At 23.2% G+C, this 14329-nt stretch overlaps 1 protein-coding gene across 1 annotated transcript; it reads left to right on the forward strand.

Moving 5' to 3' along the window:
- Positions 1–86: 86 nt before the first annotated feature.
- LOC122858623 (neuropeptides capa receptor-like) lies at positions 87–13752 on the forward strand. Its single transcript, XM_044161607.1, has 6 exons — positions 87–462; positions 9038–9128; positions 9915–10114; positions 10523–10765; positions 11983–12316; positions 12917–13752. Exons 1-6 carry the CDS (start codon positions 156–158, stop codon positions 13134–13136), a joined length of 1395 nt encoding a protein of 464 aa, XP_044017542.1. The 5' UTR covers positions 87–155; the 3' UTR covers positions 13137–13752.
- The last annotated feature ends 577 nt before the right edge of the window (positions 13753–14329 follow it).

Consider the following 14329-nt stretch of genomic DNA (forward strand, 5'->3'; position numbering starts at 1 on the left):
AACCAAATAGATATATTTATTTGTAATGAAAAAAAAAAAAAAATTAATTATTAAATATTTATTTATTTATAATAAATAAATATATCTTTTTTTTTTTTTTTTTTGTAAATAATAGTTATTTATTAGTTTTAAAATAAAGTGTAAAAAAAAAAAAAATGTACGAAATGATTAGTGCAGATAAAAATGTGACAATAGAAGAAATGTTAAATTTTTTATATGAAAATATGACAAATTATGCAAATTTAAGTGAAGAAGATTATTTACTACGACAATTTGGTCCAAAATATTTGTCATTAAAATTAGTGATACCAATAACAATTGTTTATGTTACAATATTTGTTATGGGAATATTTGGAAATGTTGTTACTTGTTGGGTTATATTTCGTAATCCAATAATGCAAACAGCAACTAATTATTATTTATTTAGTTTAGCTGTATCTGATTTAATGCTTCTTGTTCTTGGTAAGTTTATATATTATTTTTTAACTTTTATAATAGAGATATAGATAGTTATTTTATGCAGTTAAAAGAGAGAGATAGGGAGGCTGCATGTGGCTGACCATACGTAGTGTATGACTACTTGTTAATGACATACGGGTGAACAGTGTGTTTGACTTGAACATGAAACTTTTTTATGCTGAGATTGAATAATATCTATTTGACATTCAAATTATAACAATGTTAAATTGACAATATAAATGTAAATTTCAAAGTTTTTTAGTTAATTTCAAATGTTTTAAATTTTAAAGTTTTTATTTATTTTTAAATGTTTAAATTTTCAAGTTTTATTTATATTCAAGTGACAATTTTTTACATGTTTAAATTTGAAATTTTTATTTATATTTAAATGTTCAAGTTTTTTAATTTTTATATTGATTTTTTATTTGTTATTTGGTAAATAATAATTATAATTAAAATTTAATTAGTTGCATTGTCACGTAATTTAATATTTTAAATTATAAAACTGTTCAATGAATTAATGAATTGTTATATTATTTATTTATTTATAATTATTATTTCAATTTTAAATCAAATTTATGGAAATAAATTATTTAAATTATTCAATGGCAAATTTTTAAAAAATGTAAAATAATTTTATAAATTGTTGTTAACAAGTAATACATTAATTTTTTGTTTAATAAAATTATCTAATATATTCATAAATTCATTTTACAAATAATTATACTCATTTGATTATTTTATGTAGTACATTTAAAACAATAAATTGTTAAATAATTTATCTTTGAGAAAAAAAGTAATCAAATTTTGTCAGACCATGTAATTTGAGTGAGTGAATTTTCCTTTTTTATTTCATTTTAGAAACAAAAAAAAAAGGGTCCAATTTGAATGACTTTGTGATGTATATGAATAAAAACAATTCCATTTGTCAAATATTTGACAGATAAATGACGTATATCAAAAAGAAAAATAAAAAAATAAATAAAATTGTTTTTGATGTGTTTTGTAATTTTTCATTTTCATAGCCTTGAAATGCCACCATGAAATATTACGTCTCCAAGTAGTCCACAAAATTGGGCGTTTTAACAAATATTTATAACGCATGTGTTAACATCACGATATACATTTCAACATTCCCCTTCGAAATTCAACATTACAATCATTACTTATACACAATATATTATAATGTTTACAAAAATTCACTACTCAACTTTTATTTTATATATTAAAATTACTATTACTCTACTTTTTGTTTTTTAACTTTTCAAGAGTTTTACTTGGAAAAAAAATATATATACTTTTATCTTTACGAGACAATTGTTCAAACAGTAATCCTATTGTGCTTTTATAAAGAATACAATATCGTAGCTATTAAACAGCTTTCAAAAGTCATGAATACTTTTTTTTTTGTTTTTTTTTTTTTTTCTACAAATTTTATACATGCTAAAATTTAGTGCTAATGAAATTTCATATATTTTTTTATTTTTCATTTTTTCATATCTAAAGTTGTGAATAGTTGTAAATCATTGTTAAACATTTTTTTTTTTTTTTTTTACAAAAATTATTATTGTTAAGTATTTGTTTTTCAACAAATAATATTTAAAATGAAAAAATAATTGAAAATAAAATTCAATAAATTGATCGAAAGTTTTGAAATTGAAGATACGACGAGTTTGAAACTATGAGAAATGTTTTTGACAAGATGTTTTCGATTATTTAATTTAAAGTTAATTAATTTTTAATTAATATTGACTTATAATGAATAGAAAATTTTTTAAATTCTTGTGTTTTGTATAAATACTTAAAATATTCAAGTTTATAAATTATTATTATTATGAAAATCACTCGGGTGTTATTTTAATGAATATTTCTACAAAATTTTTAATTGAAGAATGATAATAATTTCTACGAAATTTCGATGAAGTAGTTCACCTGGTGGATCTTCAACTTGTTAAATTACAAACAAACTTTATTGTTTGAATTCATTTTAGCCCTGCAATAAAGGCAAATTCAGTCAACTAAATTTATTTCAAAAATTAACAAGCAAATTTATTCATCTAATTGTGGTTATTCATTATCAAATTATTATTTAAAATAAACACCCCAACAATATTTCAATTTGTATAAATAAATTTGAATGAAATTGATATTCATTTTTAATTTATTTCGATAATTTTTCTAAATTTATTGAGCAACAAATTTAGCCTGAAACAGTTGCAAAATCTCAAGGGCAATCAGAAAGTTTGTACATTTGTTTCAACTGCAATAACAACAAAATAATTAAATAAAAATAGACAATATATCAACAATGTAATACGAGAGGTTTATTGAAAAGTTTGTTGTGTCGTTACGTGCCATCACGATTTCAATTTGACATTTTTTGATTATTATTGTTTCAATGAAACTAGAGACATCTTGGTCAATTTAAACTACCAAAAATATCAAATTGAATTATTGTGTTAAATTTAAATTATATATAAATTGAATTGATACATGAATAAATTAGAATTTATCGATGCAGTCAAGCTTGAAATGTATATTTAAATAGATACTCGAGCGTAGCATGTTTGGTTGATCAATTGATTTGAATGATCGATTGGTTTGTTCGTTAATGACAAGGGAAATTGTGCATGTGTCTATTGTGTAACTAATCAGGATGAAATAGATATTCTATATAAATTTGTGGTACTGTCTGGCTTACTACTATTCAAACACTGATTAACAATTATTATGTTAATTTTGGAACCTCTGATTTACATAAATTTATCAAGTTATATATTCTCGAAATATTATCTATCAAATTGATACACTTGAACTGAATTTGTGCTTTGGATAATCTATTGATATTCTCACTTCTCAGCTTACATTGAAGCCATACAAAAAAAAACTGGTGTAAAAAAATTCAATCACTCAAAGTTTTGATCACAATTTGCACCAAAAAAAAAATTATGTAATTTATATCAAAGCACTTTTCATCATCAACACATTGTATTTATATATTTTTACATAAATTTTTTAAATTAAAAATATTAGCTTTTTTTTTTTTATATATGAAAAATTGTCTACTCATTTTGTAAATTTTTTAATAATTAAAAACCATGAATATTAATAAATACTAATTAATAATTTCAAAATTTAATTTATTTAATTTTAATTTATATTTATTAATAACAAAAATAATTTTAAAAAATTCTAAATTTTTTTTTTTTTAATTATTTTTAATTTTAAATTGAATAATTCATTTTTATATTTTGAAAAAAAAATTAATTGTTGTCGTCTATTTGAGCATTAATATTTTTTTTTCTTCTTTGACTTCTCTAAATAAATTATTTTTTTTTACAAATTAAATTCCTAAATACATTTGTTGAAAATAAATTTGTGTACAAATTAAAACATATTTTATTAATGCTAATTTATGTAAATTTAATGCAAGCAGTGATTTCAAATTGTTCATCAAAACCCCATTAAACCTACCAGAGTTTATGATAAATTGATATTGCAGTCCTGTTTCATCAACAAATAAAACCAGGAAATACTGAGCTTTTTTTTTGTAGATAATAAATCAAGAGGTAGAAAAAAATAAAAAAAGACCTTATAAATGCAGCAAAGAATTTCTACATATGCCGGGATATTAAATAATGTAAATATCTTGAATATTGATTGGAAGAATAAAAAATTTTAGTAAAGAAAAAAAAATCGAAATTCAATATGGAGCTTTTTTTCAAACATATATTGGTTATTGAGAAATGTGAAAAGGTACTTTTTTTGTTGGACAAATCGGACAGGAATTTTTTTGACAATCAGCTTATAAAAAATAAAAAAAAGATCTAGAACTTTATTATTAAAATTTCAATAAAGTTTTATTGTTTAATATTTTCATGAATATTTAAAAATGCTTGTGGTTAAAGCTCTGCGACAAACAATGACCTGCTACTAAATTCTGTAAACCCAAATTGAAAAGAAAACAATATAGATGATTATTTTTAAAAAATATTTAAATTATAAATATATATTTTTACTTGTAAATCCAGCGCAAGAATTAAGATTTGCATTTTAAACAAAGAGTAAAACTCAAAGTTGAGTAAGCTCTCAAGAAACACTTTTAACACAAACAAGTAATAAGTTTTGTGTTGTAAATATAAACATATTATTATTGTTTTTTATTTTTTTTTTTTTTTGTTAATTTGAGCTTATTTAATTTTAAACTTTTGTGGGCTACTCCGACGAAAAAAAATAAAAGCAAATGAATCACTTGAACATTTGTAAAGAAAAAAATAATAAATATATCTTAATTGTTTTTCATTGTGTTTAAAAATAAATCAAATTTTAGATGCAAATTGTTTAACATAGTTAACATTTTTTTATTTATGTAAAATACATTTTTAATTAAAATAATTAATCTTTCTGAAAAATATATAAATTTTCGTTCCATTTTTTTTTTTTTTTGTTGAAATAATAGAATCATTTTAAATTAGTATATAGCTTTCAAGTTAAATATTAATCCTAAAATTCTAAAAGTATATCAAGGTATTAATTCTTAATTATTTAGGTAATCCCATAAAAAAAAATGTGTTAAAAAGAAAAGAAGATTTCTGATGAAGCCATTTTAATAATTAAACAGGAAAAATTTCACGTTGAAAAGTTAAATTAATGTCATCATTTTAGTTCATTTCATTTATTTATTTTTATATAAATATATAATTTAATTATCAACAAATAAATAATGAAATACATGAAATTTAAAAAAGCTCATTTTCAAAAAAGTCGGCTTTAAATTATAAAAATTCAAACAAAGTTTATCAATTTTCTTAGATAAATGAAAATATATTTTATTTAAAACTTGAATTATTATCAAGACGTGAAATAAAATTCAGAAAATTATATTTTATTAAAAAGCAATATCGATAATGAGTTTGTTGCAAAAAAGTTACCAGAGCCTAACATTTTTCATGTAATTTTATTTTTTTCTTAGCTCCAACAATAATTTTAACAAGAAAATCCAATAAATTTCCACAATTTATATATAATAAGCCAGCTTAAATGTCTCTTTATTTTCCGGCTAGTTTTATTTTTTTCCATTCATTTTCAACTTCCCCATCAATGATCAAGTGGATAAGTTTCCCTTGCTCTTTTTTATGTCTTTATTTTTTTATTTTTTTTTTTGAATCATTTATCAATGCTCGTAACATATCCAAGTATATAGAAAATTTCTCACATAAAAATCTTATCGATCAAAAATGTTTTTCTTTTTTTTTAAATACTCTTTGATTGACCTTTATAATTTAATTTTTTTTTTCTTTTCGAACTTTGTTCTGTTTGACAGCGACAGCTCAAAGCAATTTCCTGCGAGAATAAAAAAAAATATAAATAAATTTTATCACAAACTTTGTTACACGAGTTTGCGCGTATTTGTATAAATTTTTTATAGAGTTTGGAAAAAAATAAAAAAAGACTTTGTGACTTTGCGGAGCTTAAGCAACATAAATTAAATCTCTATTGACATGAAAATCTTATTTAGCTCAATTTAACCATGTTTATTTTTTAAATATAACCATGTATTTTGTTTGAATTTTTAAAGAATTTCATTTCAATTTACTACAAGATATAAATTTTAAAAATATTTAACATGCATGATTTATCCTTACACTTTGTTTTTCAGGTATTATTTATGAATAAAAAAATATTATACATGTATGGCATGAGTGAAACTAATAAATAATATGCAGTTTTAAAACTTGGCTTTATATTTGATATTTTGCACACCTGTTTCTCTGATGCATTGTCAGTCTTAATAGTGTGCCTAAATATCAATCATCCCCTAAATGAAAAAATATATTTGAAATTTATAGCAAAAGTGAATATAAATTTTATTAAATATCAAATTTATGTATAAAATTAATTTAAATTGCGTTTAGATTATTTGGAATAATTTTAAATATATTTTTTATAGATAATAAATTTTTTTTTTTTTTTTATAAGAAACAAAGAAGATTAGTTTAAATAAAAATGTAATTGTGATATTTTACGGAGGTGGGAATGTGGGATAACTTGTGGGACAACTTGTGGTTAAAATTTGGGTGAAGGTTTTTTTTTTTTTTACATAAATTATTGTATTAAATTAGTGCTTTATTATATTTTATTACATGTGTTGAAAAATCATAAATAAATAATTATTTTCTTAATTCTACGTACGTCTTTTCCAAATCACCCTGGAGGTAAGACGTTTGATTCGTTTTTTTTAAAGTGGTTTCTCCAGTAGACCTATTCCACTATAAAATTACGCTTTTCGCAAGTCATAGCTGCAGCTATAACTATTTCGGTTCGATAAATTTCTAGATTGCGCTCATAGCAGCAAATCCTCGCACTGCGCTCTCAGCTGCAAGTGTTCGTACTGCGCTTTTAGCTGCAAGTGTTCGTACTGCGCTTTTAGCTGCAAGTACACGCATAAAAAAATGCCCGGAAAATAATATACGGAATTTTTTTTAGAAGTAATCATTTATTATTTGATAGGACATTTCTTTCACTTTATTCACTTCATTCACTTTATTCACTATGTCACTATCGATCACTATGATTACTTCACGCTAATTTCGCACGTAGCTGCAAGTATACGTACTGCGCTTATCACCGGAATTATTTGTACTGCGCTTATAGCTGCAAGTACTAAGGGTTTATAAAAATAAAAAAATAATAAAATTTAACAAAAAATTAACAAAAAAAAAAAAAAAATACAAAAAAATACACAGCCATAATCATCAATATTTCCATTACCATATATTACCAATCGTTGAATGTACCACCTAGTTCCTCTGCATCTCAATGTCCTTCCCGCTCTTCCTTCGTTGACCATCTGCTTCAGCAATCATCTAGGAATTGTCCAATGTCCTCCCTCCAGCATCTCCTCCGTTAACCACTTATTTCAGCAATCGCTGGAATCAGTTTATCAAGCAGAATTTAAAATCCAAACGAAATAAATTTTTTTTTTTGGAAAAGTGCATAAAATATCAAATAAAAAAATCTTACATACTAACATACATCGCGATTGGAAAAGGGTAATAATTTATCTATTATAAATTATCACGATAGATTATAATACATCCTAATCACCCTCGTCTACTCTGTTTGAGATAGACAAGGTCGATACATTTTGACTTTCACACTACCGCCATTTGATCTGGCATCAAAATTAAATATGATTATTTACAAAAATCGTCAAAATGAATCTAAAAAAAATAATTTGGGAACGACGAGAAGTTTCAAAAAATATAGAAACAATTTTTTGAAACTTCAAGGACATTAGAGCACTTTTCCGGGATGGGTTAAAAATTACAACTAGTCAGTCGTGATCCTGGCTTTTATTCACACTTTGTGGATCCTGGCTAGAGGGACTTAGCTTATTACAGCAAACAGCAAACACGTCCAGGTAACCTCCAATAATCCAATTAAAATATCCAGGTAATCTAACATGTCTAGGTAAATTTCTCAGCAATAATCCATGAAGATAATTTCCAATGAATGACTCGTTCTAATCCAAAAAAGGCACTTTTTACACTCATACACTTTTTTGAAGTAATCAATCACTATCGCGCACTATGATTACTCCACACTTGCAATTTTATTTCATTTTTTATAATTTTTTTTTAACCAACACTTTCACTATTCAATTATTTAAACACTTTTTTTTTTTTATATAAAAAAAAACCACGAGGCTGCCGGCACGTGGCAGTTTCAAATAATTTCTAACCATACCTACTGAACGAATGGAACTGAATTTAAAACGATTTCACTCTTTTTTTTATATTGAAAAAACACGAGGTAGTTTTAGATACCGACAGAATAATTTAAAACGATTGCAAAGACTAAGCCAAACCAACAAAAAATCAAAGAATTTATTCTATTAATTAAATACTTATACTTTTTTTTCCCGAGCAACCACGAGATAGTTTCAAAAATTTCTAACCAAACTCGACGAACCTAAACGTTTTAAAAGATGTTCACGCGACACGGACCGAAAAAAAACTGACTAGAAATCGTCCAGGACAGCCCTTTATATACCACAAACGAAGACCGGATATTTCTATTCTCTATTTGCTTTCCTGCGCCCTCTGCAGATAAGTCACAGGTTGCGAACGGCAGGTAAAAATTTCCAAAACACGTTTGGCATATGTGCTGCAGCATAAAGTCCAGATGAAAAAGAAAATTTTGGCAACACGTGATGTCCAAGTGAAAAAAAAATGTTCAAGAGATTTTTCTGGTCCTTGAAAAATAAAATTATTCAATTCATATTTTAAATAAAACAAAAAAACAACCCTTGCTTTTTATACTAATTTCTATTTGGTAAATTTTTTTTCTATCATTTGATGACATTACGTGATTTTATGATGAAAAAATTTACAAGATAAATAAGTCTGCTGATATATTTGTAAAGATTTGTAATTTATATGACAATTTATATGACATGAATAATCGAAAAACTTTTGATCTTTTAACATTTGAAATTACATGATAACATGGTTTTTTTTTTTATATTAAATCTGATAATAATCTCGTAATTTTTTTTTTATTTTTGATCTTTTAGGACTACCATTTGAACTGAGAGGCTTTTGGCAACAGTATCCATGGGAACTTGGCTTGGGATTATGCAAATTACGATCCTACGTATCTGAAACGTGAGTTGCTAAAGTAAAAAAAAATATTTGAAAATTATTATTCCCATGTTTCACTTGATAATTTAATTTCAAATTATATGCAACTTGTAAATTTAATTACGAACTTTTATTTTTTATCACGACTGAATATTATGATTGAAAAAATCTTCAAAAGAAATTTCTCAATCATATTGAACAGATATAAAAAAAGAAATATCCTAGTAAATAATTTCCTAAAAAAAAATAAAAAATAAAAAAATAGTAAATAAAATAAACAACATCCTGTTGCGTGTATTTGTTTAAAATACCGAGGTATTTCTCTAAATACGAGTACACTAAAATTTGATGACTATTTTAAACATCCCCTAAAATTATCATAAATGAATAAACAACGAAACCCAAATAAATTTAAATCTAATGACTCAATATTGTTATTTTTTTCTAATTCAATTTATTTTTAAATTTACATTTTAAATATTTTATTACTATTTTTGTTTATTGCCATGTGGCTTTGATAATTTTTCAATTAAATTTTATTTTTATTTTTCATAATATTTAGAATAATTAGACCGAAAAATATGATGTATTTTATGAATAAAATAATTATTACATTTCTTTGAAAAATTTGTAACTTAATTTATATTTTCCCTAGCAAGTAGATAATTTTAACTCGATAATATTTTTTACATCAAAGCTTTGTGATATTGCAACGAGAAAAATATTTATTTTTATTTTTTAATATTAAAAATAATCTCTACACATTTATACTGGTTTTAAAATTTTTTTTTTTTTTTTATCTTTTTACAGATCTTCTTACGTATCAGTATTGACAATAGTTGCCTTTTCAATGGAAAGATACTTAGCAATATGCCATCCTCTGCACCTGTATGCCATGAGTGGTCTCAAACGACCACTACGTTTTATAATAGTTGCATGGCTTGTGGCTTTGCTAGCTGCATTGCCTTTTGCTGTTTATACGAAAATAAATTATGTCGAATATCCACCTGGTAAGTCTACACACATTTTCCATTGAATTTTCCTAGTTTCACATACAAAATCCAACTTTCAAAAGAATTGAATACATAAATAAAAATCTATTTATACAATATTATCAATGCAAATTTCGTATAAAATATCAAATCGCTTGAATAGAGTGTTGGAATAAAAAATAGATAAAGTTTTAATTGAGAAAAAAAATATTACATTTGCAGTATCAAATGAAGCTTTTTTTTCACTTGAATATGATTACATAAATAAATTTATAAAATATTAAACAACAAATTTAAAATTACATAACAAAAATAAAAATGTTACAAATGTTAAAATAAAATTTTTTTTTTCTTCAATGTTTTATTGATTTTTTTTAGCTAAAAAATAAAAATTTATTTTGTAATTTTTATTAATTATTTTTACAGGTAGTGGTTATTATTCTGAAGAGTCTGCTTTTTGTGCAATGTTACTTCCAAATATGCCAGATTTTCCACTATACGAATTAAGCTGTGTAATATTTTTTTTGATACCACTTGTGCTATTGATAATTCTATATTTACGCATGACAATTGTTATAAAAAGCACAACACTTGGACGAAGTATTGAAGGAACAGTTCATGGTGAAACGAGACAAACACAATCACGTAAAATTGTCATAAGAATGCTGAGTAAGTACATAAAATATTTTTCAACAACAAAAACAACTTATCTTATAAAAAAAACAAATAAAAAACACCAAGATGAGTTAACTTATTGCAGCTTTTGCATTAAACATTTTACTTTATTTTAAATTTGTATTAGAGTATAAAAGCTTTCATAAATTATCAAAATAATACTTGTCTAAAGTTCAAAAGCTCGTATACAAAAGCTGTCAGTAATAATGGTAACCGATAATACCCATCAGATATAATTTTGCATCAAACAGTCACGCGATTTTGCATTTACTTTGTTTGATCCAGTTTGATTGTCATGTGCCCGAAGTTTATATTCAGTGCACTGATATAAATTTGTTTAAAAACTTAATTGTATTGTTTAATTACTAATTGGCTATTTAAATTAGAAAAAAAATTAAATTTAGTCAAAGTTTGTGTTAGATAACAAAACTATAAATTTATACTTTGAAAAACTTGTAGTTTAATTAATTTTAATTGAAGTAAAATATATTTTATAAAAATATATAAAATACATTCTTAATTTATTTTCAATTCAATTTACATTTAATTTCAATTTTATATTTGTATTGTTTTTTTTTTTTACATGAAATTTCTTAGGTTTTTTAGAATAGATTGGTTGATTTTCTAGAATAAAATTCACATGATGAGAGTGGTTTATTGATTTATTCACAATGAAGAAATAAGTAACTGTTTTGTTTGTTGAACTTTGACTGTATACACTTGCCACAAACCAACTAGACCATTTTCGTTGACTGATAAACAAACAGGTGTATATTTACTTGACTTGATTTGGCAATCACTTATCAAAATTTACACAATTTAAATTACCTATTTCATGCAAAATTATATAAACATGTTTACGTCATTCAAGGTAGTTACTTATAAGCAACTTGTCTACTTTAAAGTTTTCAATATTAATTAAGAAAACTATTAAAATTTTTTTAATTGAAATAGCTTTTTAATTTGGTTATTAAAAATCAGTTTTAAAATCAATCAAAAAATATTAAAATTTCAATATAGTGAGGGTAAATTTGATGAGTTTAAAATTGATAAAATCGAAAAAAAAAAAAAACTAAAACAAGCAGGGTTTAATCTTTGTTTTTTTTTATATGAAAAAAAATATGAAAAAAAAAAATAAAAGCTTGATTATAAAATTTTTTAAATATATTTATAGTATACCTTGATGATTTTTAAATTTTTTAAAATTTCAGGTGCTGTTGTATTTACTTTTTTCTTGTCGTGGTTTCCATTTCACGCTCAACGTTTACTCTATGTTTATGACCGCTCAAGTTCACTTGCTGATGTCAATGAATGGCTCTATGTTTTTAGTGGTTTTTTATATTACATTAGTACAGCAATCAATCCAATTTTGTATAATGTCATGAGTGCTAAATACAGAAGTGCTTTTGTACAAACACTTTGCTGCAAACCAACAATCAATCACTTCAATAGAGATGAACAAAGTAGTATGAAAGAAACAACACTTTATCGTTGTGGTTCTTGTAAAAGTTCACAAATTGCACGTGGACGGAGTAAAAGTGTAAGGTAAATATTTCAACACACACCTTTTTTTATTTTTATATATAATATTGAATTAAAAATCAATACAGCCAATTTCGTGGCTTTTTATTTAGTGCTAACTTTGATTATTTAAAAAAAAAAAATAATAAAAATTTTGTCATCATTGCTAAGCAGTTTATTGTATAAAAAAAAAAAAATTACCCAATTTGATTTGATAGGCAATTGAATAAACCCTCCGTGTTTGAATTATAAAAAATTTAAATAAAATTTTCACTAGTAATTTTTAGGATGTAGCTGAATTTGAATTGATGACAAAAAAAAATTATTATATTTAATTTTTTTAAATAGTTAATAAAAAATATATATTTAAAAATAAAAATTTTATAAAAAAAATAAATGTAATAAAATTTACATAGAAAAAAATAGTAGTTTTTTTTAGCTGAAAAAATATTTATCTGAGAAATAACAATTTTTGGCGTATAAAAATATTTTTCTAAAATAATTTTTCCATTGAAAAAGATTATTTTATTATTTTAGTAAAATATTTTTCTTCTCTAGAGTCTATAGACAAATATTTTTCAACTTGAAATAAATAAATAAATAATGTCATTTTAATAAACACAGGTATCACTTGGAAAATTCAAAAGAAATAACAATCAAATATCCAGATGATGAAAGTTACAATTTTCAATGTGAAAGACGTTGTTCAAATTTTGAATCTACAAGTAATCATAATCAAAACACAAATGAATCAAGAAAATTATCAATGATTATTCGTTCAAACAATCGTTCAAACAGTCGAAAAAATGAGACAGCAAAACTTCCTGGTGAAACACATATTTAAATAATAAAAATAAATTACTTTGCTCATGAAAAAACATATATATTTTTATTATATTTTTTCTCTGTTTTGTTTTAAATAAAATATTGTAAATGTTTATTAAATAATTGACAAATAATAATTGATTTATTTTGAAAATAATATTCTGTACATAAATAATTTTTTTATATTTTTTTTTCATTTTCTATTGATCGATTAACCTCGTTCCTAATAATGTGTCTATTGAAGATAGTCTTGTCACGGTGAATCGATTTTTAAAACGTGACTATTCGAAAAAATTTAAATAATAACATTTTTTTTAAATTCATATGATGACAAAAACAATATATTTTATATTTATATACCTATATAAATAAATAGATACATAAAGTTGAAATACAAAACGATTTAAAGTTTTAAATAATAAAGAAAATCAACAGTAATATATATGGTTTTGTTATCATAAACTAGAAATTTTGAATCTTCAAAGTTTGCTCAAGAGGTCTATCTTCTTCAAGGTAAAATTGAAGTAACTTTATTCACCCACGAAAAGCTTGAAGAGCTTTATATTGCCCGTTTTAAAAGCAATAAAAATTCGAAATATTAAAATCCTTCCTTTGATAACAAAAAAAAATAAAAAGTGTCGAACTTTTTTTTTCTTTCTATTTTTTGTTTACCATTATAATTATTTTTATGAATAGATATTAATAAATATTATTATACCTATTATTTATAATTTTATTATTAAAAATAAAAAAATTATATTCGTATTGTCCTTTTAGCATTGAAATGTATTTTTTTAATTTTTTTATTTTCACAAGGCAATCAAGGAAAACAAAATCAAGTGAAAAACAAAGTTTGCAATTAAACACTGAGTTAATTATGAACGGGGTATAATTAAAACAATACAAAATCATATGAAAATTTATGAAATTAATAAAATTACAGCATTAATTTGATAACCCAGATGTTGATATAAATCATAAAACAGTATAAAGTAATAAAATATACAAAAAGTCATAATTTTTTTCATTTATTTCATTTAAAAAATTATCATATTCAAAATAAAAGTTAAAACAATAAACGATTTCAAATCACAATTTTTTTTGGTTATTTAATTGCTGAATAATTTTTATTTATTTTTATCGAACTGTATATTATATTTAATATAAATTTTACTGTTACTATTAAACAATTGATTGAATTATTTAACGTGT

This window comes from Aphidius gifuensis, linkage group LG6 (assembly GCF_014905175.1).
Source record: "Aphidius gifuensis isolate YNYX2018 linkage group LG6, ASM1490517v1, whole genome shotgun sequence".
Taxonomy (NCBI): Eukaryota; Metazoa; Arthropoda; class Insecta; order Hymenoptera; family Braconidae; genus Aphidius; species Aphidius gifuensis.